Below are 16,611 nucleotides of genomic sequence, written 5' to 3' on the forward strand. Positions count from 1 at the left end.
GATGCATTTTCTTCAATCATTTTTCCCTTTAGTGAAGCATCTGTATCTCTTCAATGGTGGTAATTAAGGTAATCAAGCATGACGATTAGACTATCCGATTGTGCTGTATCCATCTGAAATTCAACATCACCTTGGTCTGCAATATACACTGTGGTGCTTCAGTTTATGTCATTCGCCTTGTTCATTTGTAAGATATATGTATTAAGACATCATTTCAGAATGCATTTGTTTGCGCGTCTCTTTAACCTTGGTATGCTGTTTTACTAATCCCTAACTATGTTTGCCTGCCTCTATTTTCTTCATATTTTTGGTGAAACGTGCGTAGATCAAAACAGCACGTTTTATGGCTAAAAAAAAACAAAATTCTCAAGGTTTCCCTTCCCAGTGGTGATCCTGAAACTGTAATTTCTGGAAAGTTGCTTTTGACTGTGTGATGCAACTCTCTCTCATGTTCAAGCTCGGCTTCATGATTAAAGATTTGATGAATGATTCTGAAAAGTAATTTGTCAGTCTTCTCTTTACAAGTGTTTTCTAATCCTTCTTAAAATAACATTATCTTTCAAGAGACTTTTTGGTATTTTAAAATGTATTGTCCAATTCCCATTGTTTTATATAAAAAATTGTACTACATTTCGAGAAGGTGCGTAGCCCTACTCAACTGGAATTGTAATTTCATTAGATAAAATCTGAAAAGACTGATATCTCTTCCCTACTCATTAAATCTTTTCCACTTATGTTTACTGATTATATGAGATATTCTTTACCACCGTTATACACTTCTTGAACTTTACTGCTGATTTGTCTTAACCCTTTTAATCATAGTTTTTAGTATTAAAATTGAGTTCTCCTTTCCTTTGTCTAGATCATGTTATTAGTGCCAACATCTAGTGAGGGTCATAGTTTTCAGCTTTGTTTACTTGTAACCTTGTGGGTTCTGGTTCATTTGATGGGACACACTTTGGATGGAGTTGTTTGACTTATATCTTTGATATTTTCAGTTTCAAAAGTTTTGGTGTATGTGTCCCATCATTTTTTTTTGAGCACTTGAGGAACCTATATATACATCGCAATCACATGATCTAAAACATACTTCCTACTAAACATGCTACATAACTCGTATCCCTGAGGCTTGATTTGCAACACTAAAAATTATGAGCTGGTGGTCTTGTAAATAGTATGGTACTAGCTATATAACCAAAAACGTATATGGGTTAAAAAATGCAGCCTAACCATTGCTATACACAATTTGCAAATTTATGTCTAGCCGTCTCAGTTTTCAAGTATTAAAGATAAGTGCCTACATTTTTTGGAATTGCTTAGCTAGCTGACTTTTTGTCCTTATTGTTGGATCATATTTCAGATCACACAGTTCCACAATCGTCATCATGATATAATACACGATAGAAAACAGTAAATATAAAGTGTATTCATGATCAACAGACAATCGAAACAAAAACAAGAAGCAAACATGGCATTTTCTGCATCAGATCAAAATCCAGACGACAGGATCAGAGCAAACAGATGCAAAGAACATAAAGAAAACAACAGACACATGTTTAGATTATGTAACAGACTAAGGCGTACGAAAGTACTCCCCTTAGAGAAGATTCACCCTCACATACAGTGCAAATCAGGGTCTGACGTCCTTCCCTCAGGATACAATAGCCGCGACGAACAGAACGGTGCACTCCGGCGGATCGTTCTTCAAAAACAGCCTCTTCGAACCAACGTTGCAGAACAACCCCTTTCGGGATAACTCAGGAAAGAGAGAGAGAGAGACAGGAAAAAGAGAAAACGCAGAGCTTCAGAAACCAGAGCGTCTGTCTCTGAAGCTCTTATGTGGCGGTTGACACGCTTTTATAACCCACGAACGGTTATGAAACGTGGCGGGAGCCAGTTACGGAATCCGAGGGGACGTGACCCGTTAACGGACTTCGAAAGATCGAGATCCGTTATGGAATCCGTATCATTTCTCATAACCCGTATCCACAGAAACTTTGGGTAAAAAGGTACTTTGGTCTTCAATGGATATGGCCCTAAAGGGCCAATTACTCGAACCCGAGCCCGGCTCGGCCCGGCGGGCGGGCACGCATGTGTGTGGTAGTCATCCTACACTCTTGTTCTCAAGAACAAGTGTATGAGTTCTCAAGTGGCTTATAAAGCCCACAAAAAACTCAAGCACAAGCAATGTGAGACTATTTCACCTCATCAAGACCACCTTCTTCAAAACAGCCCAGTTTCTCGTTTGAATTCTCTCTCCCTTCCTTCTTACACCTAACACTTATTTGCAGCTATTGAGGCTGCAAAAGTTAAAAAGTGTCAAATGAATGTAGATGTATTGCATAATGTAGCGTAAAATAAATGGCAAGTATTTGGCTTGCAAGCAACAGTTTAGAGTTTAAATCTTATTGCTTTCAGCTTTAAAACAATTCATTTTTCTGTAAATGAGTCAACTTGAGCTTGACTTAATAGGTTTAAAGTTCAAATCCTATTATTCCCAGCTTTGAAAAAATTCATTGTGTTTTGTAAACTTTGGCTTGACTCGCCACAAAAATAAGCCCAGCTTGAACGCCTCATGTTCGTTCATTCAGTTCATTTACCAGTAGTTCTATTTGTGAAGCTTTGCACTATGGACACCGAATTATAGACACAGTCAATGTATCAACTGAATGGCTAAGCCAAAAGTGGTGGCTTTCTCCTGTTATAAGAAAAAAGGAGGAAAAAAACCGTTAATTATAAGAGAATTATTTTTTTTGAAAAAGAATTAAAAGTGAATTCTAACAAGAATGTCTTTTATACAATTCACATGAACTTAGTGATGATTTTGTAAAAAACACTACATAAGCAATGTAGTCACAAATGAAGGGGGGACCATGGTAATGTCTATGGTATATAGTTTCTTCACATATTTCCTTAAAAAATATGTCCTTAAGGGTGTGTTTGATCCCTGGGAGGGGGGGATTTCTCCCATATAAATAAAAATAAATAATGACTGTAATGTAAGACAAAAATTGTGTGTTTATCGAAATCCCCTATAATTTTTGAAATTTGCCTGATGTTTAAATTCAAAAAAATTTGCTTTAAAAGGATATTTTTACCCTTCACACAAGCGAATTTTCTTCATATATGCAAACTTCCTCTCAAATATCTAAATATGTTAATTTCCTCTTAAATATGTGAATTTTCTCCCATACATTTATGATTTTTCTCTCAAATATGCAAAATTTCCCCCAAAAGGCTTTTAGCGACACGTTTTGCAAATATCAGACAGGAGGTCCTTTGTGCTTTCAAAGTGTTACAAAATGCTTTAGCAATGCTTTTGAAGCATTGTTAAAGAATTTTAGTGGCACTTTTGCAAATGCTAGACAGGAGGTCCTTTATGCTTTTGATTCGTCGCTAAAAGCTTTTATTGACACTTTTGTAAATACCATGGAGGAGGCCCTTTGCATTTTTGAAGAGTCACTAAATGCGTTAGCAATGCTTTTGAAGCATCACTAAAGACTTTTAGCAGCACTTTAGCAAATATTGAGCATCAGGTCCGTTGTGCTTTTGAAGTGTCACTAAATGATTTAACAATACTTTTAAAGCATTGCTAAAGGCTTTTAGCGGCATTTTTTGCAAATACCTGGCATGAGGCCCTTTATGCTAAAGCATTTTTGAAGTGTTGCTAAATGATTTAGTGACACTTTTGCAGCAATGCTAAAGCCTTTAGTCATGCTTTTGAAACATCGTTAAATATTTTTTAACCTTTAGCGGCACTTTTGTAAATGTAAGGCATGAGGCCCTTCGCTTGACATGCCCCGACCTTCATAAATATAATATGACATTCACAACTATAAGTTGGAAAGGTCTCCAAAATGCGCAAACTCCTTTTTATTAAAATCATATAAGCAACATAGGTGGGAGGACTTTGCAAATTTGAAGACATTTGTGTGCGCGAAAGTCAGGACATTCACAAATGTGAGAGTATTTAGTTAAAAAAAGGTGCACACCTTTTGGGGACATTTGCAACTCATGATTGCGAATGTCCCCAAAATGTTCAAGCCTCCTTTTAATAAAATCGCTTAAGGGGCACATGCATGAGGAAGTTCACAAATATGCGGGAGGAAATTCACATATTTAGAAGAAAATTTACATATTTGGATATTTGGGAAGAAGTTCACATATCGAGAGAAAATTCGCTTGTGCGAAAGGTAAAAGTAGTTTTTAAAGCCAAAAATTTGTAAAATTTGGACATTGGGAAGTTTTCGAAAATTGTAGGACCTTAATCAGAACTGATCGGACCCTCAGGTATAAAATTTCACAAACTATACCCGGGTCCATGTATTAATCGGACCCTCAGGTCTTAATCGGGTCTTCTTATTTATCACCATACCCAAACCCTATAGGGTTTGGTTCGGGTCGGGTCCAGGTAAACCTGGCCCGTTGACACCCCTACCATAAGTTATGGTGATTCAGGACCACATCAGGTGGCCTGCCAATCAAGGAACTTGGAGTTATGTGCTGGATCGTGTAAGGGGGCATTTGATTGCATGGATATTAGACATAAACATGAGAAGCGATGATTAGAGATCCACATATCTTTGACTTAATTCCCTATCCCAAACCAAAGATTCGTGCATCTCCATTTAAATTTGAATATGAAATCCAAGTTTTTGGGTGGATTTGAGATTCATTATTTGAATACCTCGGATATTAGGATGAACGCACCAAGATCTATGTAGGGTTATGAGGTGTCAACGGGTCAGACCTCAAACCTGTGTGTGAGGTGCTGGTACCGGATCTGGACCCAGGCCCCCAATTTAAGAAAAACCATACTTGGGTCTTATAAAGATTAAATGAACCAGACCAGATCCATACCTGGTAAAATTATATATATATATATATATATATATATATATATATATATATATATATATATATATATATATATATGTATATATATATATATATATAAAATCTTTTTTACATTGAGAAATTGCATATCTTAATGAAATTTGGGTCAGACCCTAGTTTGGTATGAAATTTCAAAAATCATACTGGTCTCCATATAATAATCAAACCTTTTGAGTCGGGCTCTAATTCTAATCTGGCCCCCTTCTTTATCACCAAACCCTGAGCCTATAGGGTTCTTTAGGTTGAATCCAGGTCAAATCCAACCGGTTGACACCCCTAGTTCTCATAGCTGAGGTATTCAAATGCTCCCTGATCCTTAAGTTCATGAAGAGATTGAAAAATGGTTAGTTTGATCTTGGCATTTGAACCCTAACCCGTCATGCCCCATACTTGGGAGATAGCAGATCTTGTAAAACTCTGCAATCTCACCCAGTGTTTACAACCACAAACCCCACCCCTCTGTGGGTCAGGCATCAAATTACAGAACTTTCTTAAATCTTGCCATTGGCTTTTTCAATGAGGCAAAGCAGACCAAGAAAATTCGTGCCCCGACCCCATCAATGCTAAAAATTGATTGGTTTGTTTGTGGACACCTTGACAAAGGTTAAATCCTCTATAAGACCTTCTCATTACCCATGGAAGAACGCCATAATGCTAATGACAATATCTTCTCATTACCCATGGAATAATACCATAATGTTACTAACAATCTTCATTGAAAAAAATGCTAATAACAATCAAGATTCAAGATTGCTTTCAAAAGTCACCCCAACATTGATATTATTGTTCATCAATTTGTGATTTTTTTTTCGACAATGACTTAAATGACACTCACTTTTGAAACAATTCCTTGTTTTTGGCCGCGACTAGAGAAATATGTTAAACATGGCCAATTCAATACTCAAAATATGCCAAACATGACCACTTGATTTTTTATTGATGATTTTAAGCTTTTGTTGCCAAAATAATTAGACGCCTTAGGTGTCTAAGTTGCCACTTGAAAAAATCAGCCGCCATGTAATTGTTGCATGAAAAAATCAGGTGGCATGTGAGTTGTCACTTAGAAAAATCAGGTGAATTGTAAGATGTTTTATACCTAAATTTTTAGGTTACAAGGGCAAAAGTGTTAAGTAAACAGTAAATTGGTCATGTTTGTGATATTTTCTAACTTGTGGTTAGCAATGATATTTTCAATAAAAGCGAGTGCCATTTAAGTAATTGCCTTTTTTTTTTTAAATTTAATTTAGAAAAACCATAAATATGGTCACGTTGATAGCTTCTCATTTGGCTTGTAGAAGAGTGTTAAAAACAAGAAATGTGGTATACTTTTAGCCAAAACGAGTCAATTATTCTACCTAGTGTAGATCAGTGATCCTATTAACACGTTTTTGAGACGAAATACAGCTAATTTCAGTTGAACCCATTTGGGCTGATCTGACCTTTGATTCTACACAACGGACGGACTAGATCTAAGGTGGATCAGAGGCTACCCATAAAGGCGAACTACTCCATGACCAAGGGTTGTTCTTGAAGTAATGTAGTTATAATGCTTCACCAACCAACCCTAGGCCACCAAACCAAATATGGTTAGTTCAATTACAACCCATCTCCAAATCTAAGCGTTATTGCCCAACAATGACCAAATCCACCCCTAAAAAATTGGCAACATTAGAGCTGACCCTTCACCCGCAGCCCTTCACGTGTGCATTCATCCGAAGAGGTCTCTCGGCCAACTTTCTGTCATGGACAGATATCATCATCAATAGTGACAAATATCCCTGTTTCTTTAATGAAAATAAAAAAGAAATTAAATTATTTTTTTGCCCGTATTTTGCAAAAGAACATGAGAAAATCTCCATCTATCATGCACGTTCACACCGCTCAACTCCAGGATTAATGCCATTCAGGCATTTATACAAACATATAACGGGCTTGTAGAGAGTATAAATGTTTTCTGTATAGTTTCTGGTAACTCGTAAGGCTAACCGGGTTGGGATCACCAGGTGCCGCACGGTGCTTGCAAAATAAGTCCGCGAGCTGGAACACTCGGCCTTGGGCTTCCCGAGCTTCGGCTCTGTTAAACCCGACCCGAGATCGTCGGTAACTTTAAATGAGCTGAGTCCGTACAACGAGCATAGTCTCGGACGAGCAAACGAGCCGAGTTTGTTCAGCTGACTGGGCTCGTTTAGATCGTTTAAGCTCGGCTTAGTTATATATATATATATATATATTATGTATATAGTATTAAATCTGAACGGTACATACTTTGTGAAAAAACTATAAAAACGATAGGGGGGGTAGAGTTTTAGCCCTCTTTCGTTTCCCAATTCCCTCCCTTGAGCGTTTTCCTCTCTGCCGCTTCTCTGTCTCCTCAGGCCTTCTGGTTCTGGGGCTTTCCCTCTCCCCCAATCTCTGCGTGCGTGACTGCGACTGCCAAGGTGAGGCTGCGAGGCTGAGAGTGCGACGGCTGAGGGTGAGGCCGCGACAGTGACTCAGCCGGCGACGGTCCGATGGACGGTGAGGCGACCTTCCCCCTAATTTCTCTCTCTCTCTCTCTCTCTCTCGCTCTCTTTCCCCCTGTGCTAACAGATTAACATTGTCTGCACAAATTGCAGGTTTGCTGTCCTTCCCCATTCCCCAAAGGCCAAAATTAACGTGATGTGAGGGCCTGAGGCCGCGACGCTGGTTGGGGGCCGACGTTGCGTCGGCTGATAGTGAGGACTTCCCCCCTAATCTCTCTCTCTCTCTCTCACTTGTTCTCTTCCATGGTTATTGCCGATTGTCGTTAGCATGTTAGGCTTTCCTCGTCATCTTCTGTTGTTGTTTAATATTTATGCTTCATAGAATCATGCCGGTTTCCTGATTTAGTGATTGATGTTAGGGTTTCTTCTACTGCATCATGTTTATGCTTCATGGAATCATGATGTTGCATGACTGGTGTTAAGGGTTTTCTTTGGTGTTACTGAGTTAGGTTTATGGTTCATAGGTTCATGTTGATTGGTATTTTGACATGTTCTGTTTTTCATTATCATCATCTTCTTCATTTTGAATATATTGATGCATTGACAATTAGGGATTTATTGCTTCAGAAAATAAGGATTTCTGTTTATTTTGTGAGCAATTAGGTTTAGAACTCGGCCTTGCTCTACTCGTTGTTCAGCCCTATTGCCAATTGAGCACACACACACACACACACACACACACACACACACACATATATATATATATATATATATATATATATATATATATATATATATATATATATATATATATATATATATATAATCATCTGACCCGGTTCTCCTGACCTTGATTCGGATGTCTATCATGGTTTTCTACAGTCATGGACTCATGGTATTGATACTCATTGCAATATGTATTCTGCGAGTGATATTTTTTTTCTCTTATTGATTTTGGTGAATGCACTGCTAGAAAAAGGTTTAGGGGAACTGTTTTGAAGCACTTTAAAAGTTTTAGGCTCTTTATGAACTGTTTATGATATACATGCACTTATATATTACTATTATAATTTTATAGACTTTTTGCAATTGTTTGCGATTGTTTTCTATATTTGCTATGTTGCAGCAATTTGAAAAAAATGGAGATACTAGAAGAACAGACTGTGATTAATCTTAGTGCAGTAATACCTGGTTCTACTACATATGTTTGAAATGATGGTCATCAGAAATCTAGCATCGGACTTGAAGAGCAAGAAGATAATGTTAAGAGAAAGAGGTCAAAAACATCTTCTGTATGGGATGGTTTCGATTAAGTTACAATCAAAGGTGTGCAAAAGGTGAAATGTAGACCTTTCCCTGTTACTTTAGAGCGTTATAAGGATGGTTGCACAACTGCCATGATTAGACATTTGGAAAGATGCAAAGGGAAAGCTGCAAAAGCAAAGCAACAAATTTTGAGTTTAAGTGGTACCCAAGAATTAGATCATCCAGATAATATGGTTCTTTCGAGTGGAAAGTTTGACATGGATATAGCGAGAAAGGTAATGAAGAAGATGATTATTACCCATGCGTACCCGTTTAGAATGATAGAACATCAATGGTTCAATATGGATAGCAGAACTTTGAACCCAAAGTTTCAAACAATATCACACACTACTATTAAGAGAGACTACATCAAGTTGTATGAGGAAGAAAAGAAGAAGTAAGAGAGACTACATCAAGTTGTATGAGGAAGAAAAGAAGAAGTTGAAAGAAGTTCTCAATAGTGTTGATAAAAAAAGTCTGACCATTGATCTTTGGACATCTAATCAGTCTTGTGTACCTGTGTTTGACAACTCACTTCATTGATAAGTAATGGAAGCTACAAAAGCGCATCATCAATTTTTGTGAGATAGGTTCACGTCACACAGAGAAAAAATTAGCTAAATACCTTATAGAGTAGGGAAATTAAAATAAAGGTTTTAGTGGTTACATTTGATAACACTTCTTACAATGATGTTCTTGTTAGATAGCTTGGAGAAAAGTGGTTTGGACTTGCATTATGGGGCAACTTTTTTCATGTGCGATGCTGCACTGACATTTTGAATTTAATGGTGCAAAATAAGCTTGATGAAATATAGGAAGCACTTCACACTAATAGAGATAGCATCAAGTATATCAAGGTCTCACCTTCAAGGTTTCATAATTTCAAGGTTGCAACAAAAGAAATAGATGGTCCTACAACATGGTAGTTAGTTTTGAATGTCTCAACTCGGTGAAATTCAGCATACTTAATGTTGGAAATTGTGTTGATCTACAAAGATGTCTTTCCCCGATACAAGGTTGAAGATGAATGATTCAATTGGGTGCTTGAAGAAGAAGATTGGGATAAAATTCAAGTTATATGCAAATTTTTAGAAATATTTTATAATTTTTCTAAGATTTTTTCAGGGACCCAATATTCGACTTCGAACTTATTTTTTCTTGAGATTTGTAAGGTGAAAGCAGAATTGGTTGAAAGGGCTAACAATGATTTTGGCTTAATATGATCAATGGCAAGGAAAATGAGAGAAGAATTTGAGAAATATTGGGGAAGTTGCAACTTATTGATGGTTGTTACAACAATGTTAGATCCAAGATTGAAGGATACTGTTGTAGATTTTGTGTTTCTAAAAATTTATCCTAGCAAGGAAGAAGCTATGCAATATGTTCAATCAGTGAAAACAACGTTGCAAGTGCTTTATGATGATTATGATGCTCGACATGAGAATCAACACATGGTAGCATCAAATTTTGTTATGGGTACCCCTAATATCCAAGGCAACAATAAGTTTGACAATAGTGGTGATAATTCTAGGGCCAACAACATCACTAGTAGTGGCAGCACCAATGTTGTGAAAAGCGTTGAGGCGTAGCGAGGCGCTCCACAAAAAACTAAGGCGAGGCGTAAGCCTCAATTTTTTTTTGAAAACTTAAAAAAAACTATAAAAAAATATCTAAAAATAAAAATAAATAAAAAATACTTTATTGATGAAGCAACAACCAATAAGAAATAGAAAATCTCAAATAATTACTAAAAGTAAATGAGAAACTGAATATATAATTGAGAAACTATTTTTTTGAAAACTTTATTAAGCTTCTTCTTCTTCTTCTTCTTCCTCAAGGTGCGCTTTTAAGGAACACTGGGTAGCACATTTTGGTATATGCCCCTTGCAGGTTTGATGGTCTCAGATAATACCTCACAATATCAATATGTGAAATGCACCCACGTTATCGTGCCTATACCCATGCATGGGTACATATGTGAAGAGGAGGCTCTAGGGGTCTCCTACTATCATAAGTTAGTGATTGGGGCCCATCACAAATAAGACAATTCCGATCATTGGCTTTGCAATGGACAGTTGGGATTCACATTTGAGGGGTCATGGAGTTGTGCCCTAGAGGGGCATATTACGCTCCCTTCTCGGCATAAAAGGCGATTGCAAGGGTAAATTAAATATTTGTAGAAAAGATAATTACACGAGGCAATAAATGAGTGATGACAAAAGTGTAAATATCTGCGGACAACCGAAAGTTGGTTGGCAGTCGATCGGATGGCGAGTCATCCCCAGGGATTTTCCTATATAAAGGACTCCAACCCCAACCCCAACCCCGTCTCCCTTCTCCCTTCTCCCTTCTTCTTCTTATAACACACACACACACACCAAACTCTTATCTCGTTCTGCCATTGCGTTTTCTTCTTCCCCTCTCCTTCGCTTTTCGATCATTGCTCTTCTCCCTTCCCTTTCTTTATATTTCATAGTTTTTGTTTTTTTAATGCAAGTTTGTTCCATGTATTTCTGATTTCATGGTGAATACTGTGAGATTTGTGATTTTTTAAGAATTGTTTTGTTGAGGAATTTAGCATGAATCGCGGTCCTGACTTCAATGATAAAATCGTCTTGCTAGGGTTTGTTGTTTTGTTTGTTTTTTATAATAAAGCTGTGAAATCCTTTCAGATTGATAATGTCCTAGAAAATCTCCCCCTCCTCCCCCTTTGCTTTTAATCAGTAGTTTAGTGCTTGTAGTTTTTCTCTAGTGATGCAATGGATTATTTCATGATTTTCAAGGATTGGAAGTAGGGATAGAAAGTGTGGAGTGAAGGGATGGTGTTTTTAGGGAGGTTGGATGCGATTTTCTTGGTTTTCCATAGAAAGGATAGATCTGTAGGATAGGATTTGAGGCTTTGGTGTTTGCTTGCCTTCTGTGTTGATCAGGAGACGTGCCACCATTGTAGATCAACCGCAGATTGATTTCTCTGCAGATTGCTTATAGGTTGTCTTTCTTGATCGGTAATTTGAGATGGTTTTGATTTGTTGAGTTATTTGATTTTTACTTGGATCCTTCACGGGATTGAACAAACCATGTAGCATAGGTAATGGTTTCAATCTGGGATTTGGTCGGCATGCAATTGTGGAGCTGTTTTAATATTTAGAAATAGGTGTTTATAAGAGTTTTTCTTCTCTCATTCTCTTTTAAGGATTCTGTGGTATGTAGATATTGCAGTTGTCCTAGTTGTGCTTGTTGCCTGTTGCACATTGCATAACCATGATTACTTTTTATCCTATAATTTCTACTATTATCCAAACTGTTCTAAAGATTCCAGATTGTAATGTCCCTCTAGAACTTAAAAAGCACAATGACTAGAATTCCCCCTTTGGACATTGAACAAAGATCACATGTCATACATATGCGGCCGAATGCTCTCTCTCTCATAAATGCGCACACACACACACACACAAGCACTCAGGCAGTATGCTTGCACATATTTTTGAAGTCCTTGGACCCTCTTGATTATTGTGTAAGTAATGTGTTACTGTGGCTTCAGAACTATTCAGTATGATTAGTTATTTATCAATATTTTGTGTAAAGTTAGTAGTTGAAAAAAAGCCTCAGCAGCCAGCATTCCTGATATTTTGACTGCAATTTTTTTTAAATGAGTGGAATTCATGGTTGATGAGTCTGTCATGCCTTCATACATATAGCGATTTAATATCTTTATCTTATTTTTGTTCTTCTGTGAACAGTGTAAACAACATACAACTCGAAGAATCATATTAGAAAAAAACATGTGTGGAAAAGGGGGAGAAGCATGGTGATTATTTTTTTCAATTACAATCTAAGAGTGTTAGGCAGTTTCTACATTTTTTTCAGGTGTGCCTTGTTCTTCACTTAGTTTTCCATTTGCTTATTTTCATATTCCAGTCTCTTTGGCCCCCTTTTTCTCCAATTCTCATTTGCAGAACCCTTCTTATATCTTACAGTGTAATTTTCTTTTTCTAATACATCTGCAGAAGCTGTTATCACATGATAAGCTGTTTGAGGCATTAGATTTAGCACAGACTCTTAGTTGCTCATCTCTGTTGCTGCTGCAAATTGCAATTTTACCATTTAAAGGGATCCATTATCTGAATTTCATGACATCAACAAACTCTGGTGTTTTATATATGTGAAATGGGTAGTCGAGGAAGGCCTCTCTTTGATCTTAATGAACCCCCTGCTGAAGAAGAGGTAGAGGGAGATAGGTTGTTCAGTTGTCTGTCAAAAAAGCCAGTGCCTTTTCCCAACCCACATACCAGCAATTTTCCATTTGTCTCGTCTGAAGGTGGTTCACGGCTAATAAACAACAATGCTTTCTGTCATGCATCTTCTGGTTCTGGATTTCAACCATTTGTGAGGCCCAAAGAAAGTAGTAACTCGAAAGATCAAATTACTCAGAAGAACAGAGAAGTGTCTACTGATCATGCAATAGTTGGCGCCATTTCTGATGCCAGTGGTCATGTTATTGCTGTTGAAAAACGTGGGTTTGACAGTTGTAATTCTGAAGATCTGCATTGTCATGTGTCATCTGTGGGTGCTTATCATGGAGTAGAAAGTAAAAGAGTTTCTGTAGTTGTTGATACAAGAAATGAACAAGTTGAAAGAGAAGAAGGGGAATGGTCAGACGCGGAGAACACTGCTGACAACGAGAACACCAATCAAAAGATGGACCTGGAATCAAACAGTATAGGAAATAGTGAATTTGGAGATCTTAAGAAGCTAGCAATCAGTAATTCTGTGAGATGCTTCCAGAGTTATGATGATCGTTGTGTTGATTCAAACCATGTCAAAGATGCTGATCAGGTAATGGGACGCTCAGGGAATGACAGAGAACCTGGGGTTGTTGACGGTGATGGTAGTGTTAGTCAGGGTACAGTGATTACTGACTTGAAGAAAGAAGATAATTGCACTCCTGTAGTGCCAGAGTCTGATCAAGGTGAACATAGCAGTAACAAAAGCATTGAAGACAATGTTAAAGACACACCTTATGATGGGTTGGAGGATTATGGAACTGTTAGCCAAAAGGATGCAAAAGTGGTTGATTCTGGAACTGCCTCAAAATTTGCGAGTCCAATAGGGAAGAAGCATAAAATTGACCAGCATAAAAAAGCAATGCTTGGAATGAAGCGGGCTAGACAAACTATGTTTCTTAACTTGGAGGATGTTAAGCAGGCCACATCTATGAAAAGCGTAACTCCAAGGAGACAAACATCTTTGTCATCCACAATGTCTAATCGTGCAACAAAAGAGTCATCTCGTGTTTCTCATGTTCCAACTGATAGGTTTGGAGAAAAGCAAAGTCAACAAGAAATAAAGGATAAAAAACGGGCTGATCCACCTATCATTGAAGCAAGTGCTGCTTTGGAGTTTCCTGACCATAGAAAGGCTGACTGCAATGGTGACATTGGATGTCAATCTCGGTCTAAAAAGCCAGACAACAATGATTTTTCTGTGGAAGCATACCCTCCTCCCAACCCAAGGCGAAGCTCATGGAAGCAGCCCATTGAATCTAAACAAGGTAAAGCTTCACAGATTTCAAACAGGAAACTATCTGAAGTTAATCAGAACAGGGAATACTTGGACACAAAGTCAGGGAACAAAAAGATGCCTTCATCCAAGAAACAAGTTCAAAGCAGTACAGCATATCAAGATACATCTGTGGAACGCCTTCTGCGGGAGGTGACCAATGAAAAATTCTGGCATCATCCAGGTTATTTGGTTTCTTCCTGTATCATCCTATTGTTACTATTTTTTGTTTCCAATGTTTTTCGCTCAAAATATGACATTATCAAATATTTTCTTTCTTTTATCTGATGCTATCTATCTCTTCCGCAAATAAATTTTGAAAATTCTAGGTTGCTGGTTATATTTTTTCTGACTTTTATGGTCTTTGCCCAATCTATTCCCTGGATATAAGTTCACTTGCTTTATGTGTTGTGTGCAGAGTTGCCGTAAGCTTCCTAGATAAGTGGGAAGCTCACTTCCGGAAAACTCGCATTGGAAGTGCGATACTTCTTGCTTCCGAAACTTTATGAGAATCTCGATTCTCCTATGCTTTCCACACACTTCATTTATTCTTCTTATATGTTCTCTCACTCTACTTTCTATGTTTTTATGTGTTTTCTCTCACACTTCTCACTCACTTACATGTGATTTCTCTAAATTGGCAGTCATCATTTTTAGATTTTGTTAAAAATTTAATTCTTACACTGAAAAATCATGAAATTTAACAATAATCACTTTTATTTTAGTTTTTATTCGCATTACATTTCGATTCCCATTCAATTCTTATATTGATTTTTTTTATTCCTCGCTTCCCACTTCCTATACATTTTAAAATGCATCGCTTCTCGCTTCTGCTTCCCGTATTGTTTACTGCATCTGCTTCCTAGTCTGGCAGCCTTGGTTGTGTGTGATCTGGCATCATCCAGGTTATTTTGTTTCTTTATCTATATCATCCTATTGTTGCTATTTCTTTTTCCTATATTTTCAGCTCAAAATATCATGGTTTTAAAACTCGCCGAGTCAACTCGGTGACTCGGCTCGGCCCTCCAACGAGTCAACTCGGCAAGCTAAACTCGTTCTGCGAAAACTCGGCCTTGACTCTGCCTGACTCGGGTTGACTTGGGCGAGTTTTGGGCACTTTTTCTTTTTTTCATTTTTCAAAGGCTATGGGCATTTTTTTCATATGTAAGTGTTCATTTTTCAAAGAACAAATAGCCTAATAACAATAGGCTTACCAACCTAACATAAAATTACAAAATTAGTAAAAGTTAATCAAATTTCACATGTCCATCATTCATTCCTTTTGGTATCTCCAGGTAAGGAATCAAACCCAGTACCCCTCAATGAACATAGAGTGAATCCACTAATCCAGCTAACATAATTGATCCCTCATGCAACCATCTTTGAGACCTACACAATAGTTGGCAGCCAGCCTGTTCAAAACCAACAGCATAAAATGCCCACAATTATCATTATAATAAATATACATCACAGCATTCTCATTATCCAAAGCTTATATACATTTATGTGCAGATATATAAGGCATGGTCCAATCAACTCTACATCAGAAACACACTTACAAATATCAAGATAAAGTTCAATATTCCCAAAATTTTGCAAGGATTTTCTGAGGCCCTGCAACACAACAGCTATGCCCATATATTCAGGATGGCTATTAAAGTTCTTGAAGTTAGTAATTAAGTCATTCTTTATACATTGTCTTGAAAGACTTGCTCCTGCTTGTGTAGTTTCTTTAGTAAATGTGAGATTTGAATTAAGAGCAGTTTTACTTGATGTTATTTTACTTATTAATCAATTAAACTAGTAATTAAGTCATTCTACAAACCTTTATATGTTTAAATGACAATTTATATATTGTCTTTGTTTTAAAATCAAAAGTTAACGAAACCCGGTCCGAGTCACCGAGTTGACCCGCAGAGTCACGAGTCAATAAAAAACGAGTCGAGTTCCGAGTCACGGGTTTTAAAACCTTGCAAAATATAACTTTATCAAATATTTGCTTTCAATTGTCTGATGCTTTATCTGACCTGTCTCTTTCTCAAATAAAGTTTGAAGGTTCTAGGTTGCTGATTATTTTTTGATGTCACGGGCTTTATATATGTATGTGTGTTCATGTCTACTGTGGTACACACTTAATTATGCAAATATATGCATGTGTACATAATACACACACACACACACATCTATATCAATTATTGTTATTAGAAAAATGTCTTATACACTGGAATGTGTCACTGATCTCATATGCTTTGGTGTTTTCTGGCACTGCGAACACATGAATGGTGTAACTTCGTTGACTCTTGGCTAATGCGGCACCAGAATGGTGCTGGTAAAAGAGACGGGTTTTGTTTGGTCAACAAAATATTAAGGATATCCATGCAAAAAAAGC

The 16,611-nt window shown here is 37.3% G+C and overlaps 1 protein-coding gene across 3 annotated transcripts in view; it reads left to right on the plus strand.

Annotated features, from left to right (window-relative positions):
* The first annotated feature begins 7,209 nt into the window (after positions 1 to 7,209).
* The window catches only part of LOC149812074 (uncharacterized), a 28,795-nt gene continuing 19,393 nt past the window's right edge, over positions 7,210 to 16,611 (plus strand). For all 3 annotated transcript variants that reach the window (XR_016428536.1, XR_016428535.1, XM_089993238.1), the window contains exons 1-4: positions 7,210 to 7,413; positions 7,512 to 7,610; positions 12,404 to 12,530; positions 12,671 to 14,406. Coding sequence is in view for 1 of the 3 variants with exons in the window: in XM_089993238.1 (XP_089849364.1) it covers positions 12,831 to 14,406 (1,576 nt within the window). In the remaining 2 variants the exon portion in view is untranslated. The remainder of the gene's footprint in view (positions 7,414 to 7,511; positions 7,611 to 12,403; positions 12,531 to 12,670; positions 14,407 to 16,611) is intronic.

Source organism: Nuphar pumila, chromosome 17 (assembly GCF_984573655.1).
Source record: "Nuphar pumila chromosome 17, dmNupPumi1.hap1.1, whole genome shotgun sequence".
Lineage (NCBI taxonomy): Eukaryota > Viridiplantae > Streptophyta > Magnoliopsida > Nymphaeales > Nymphaeaceae > Nuphar > Nuphar pumila.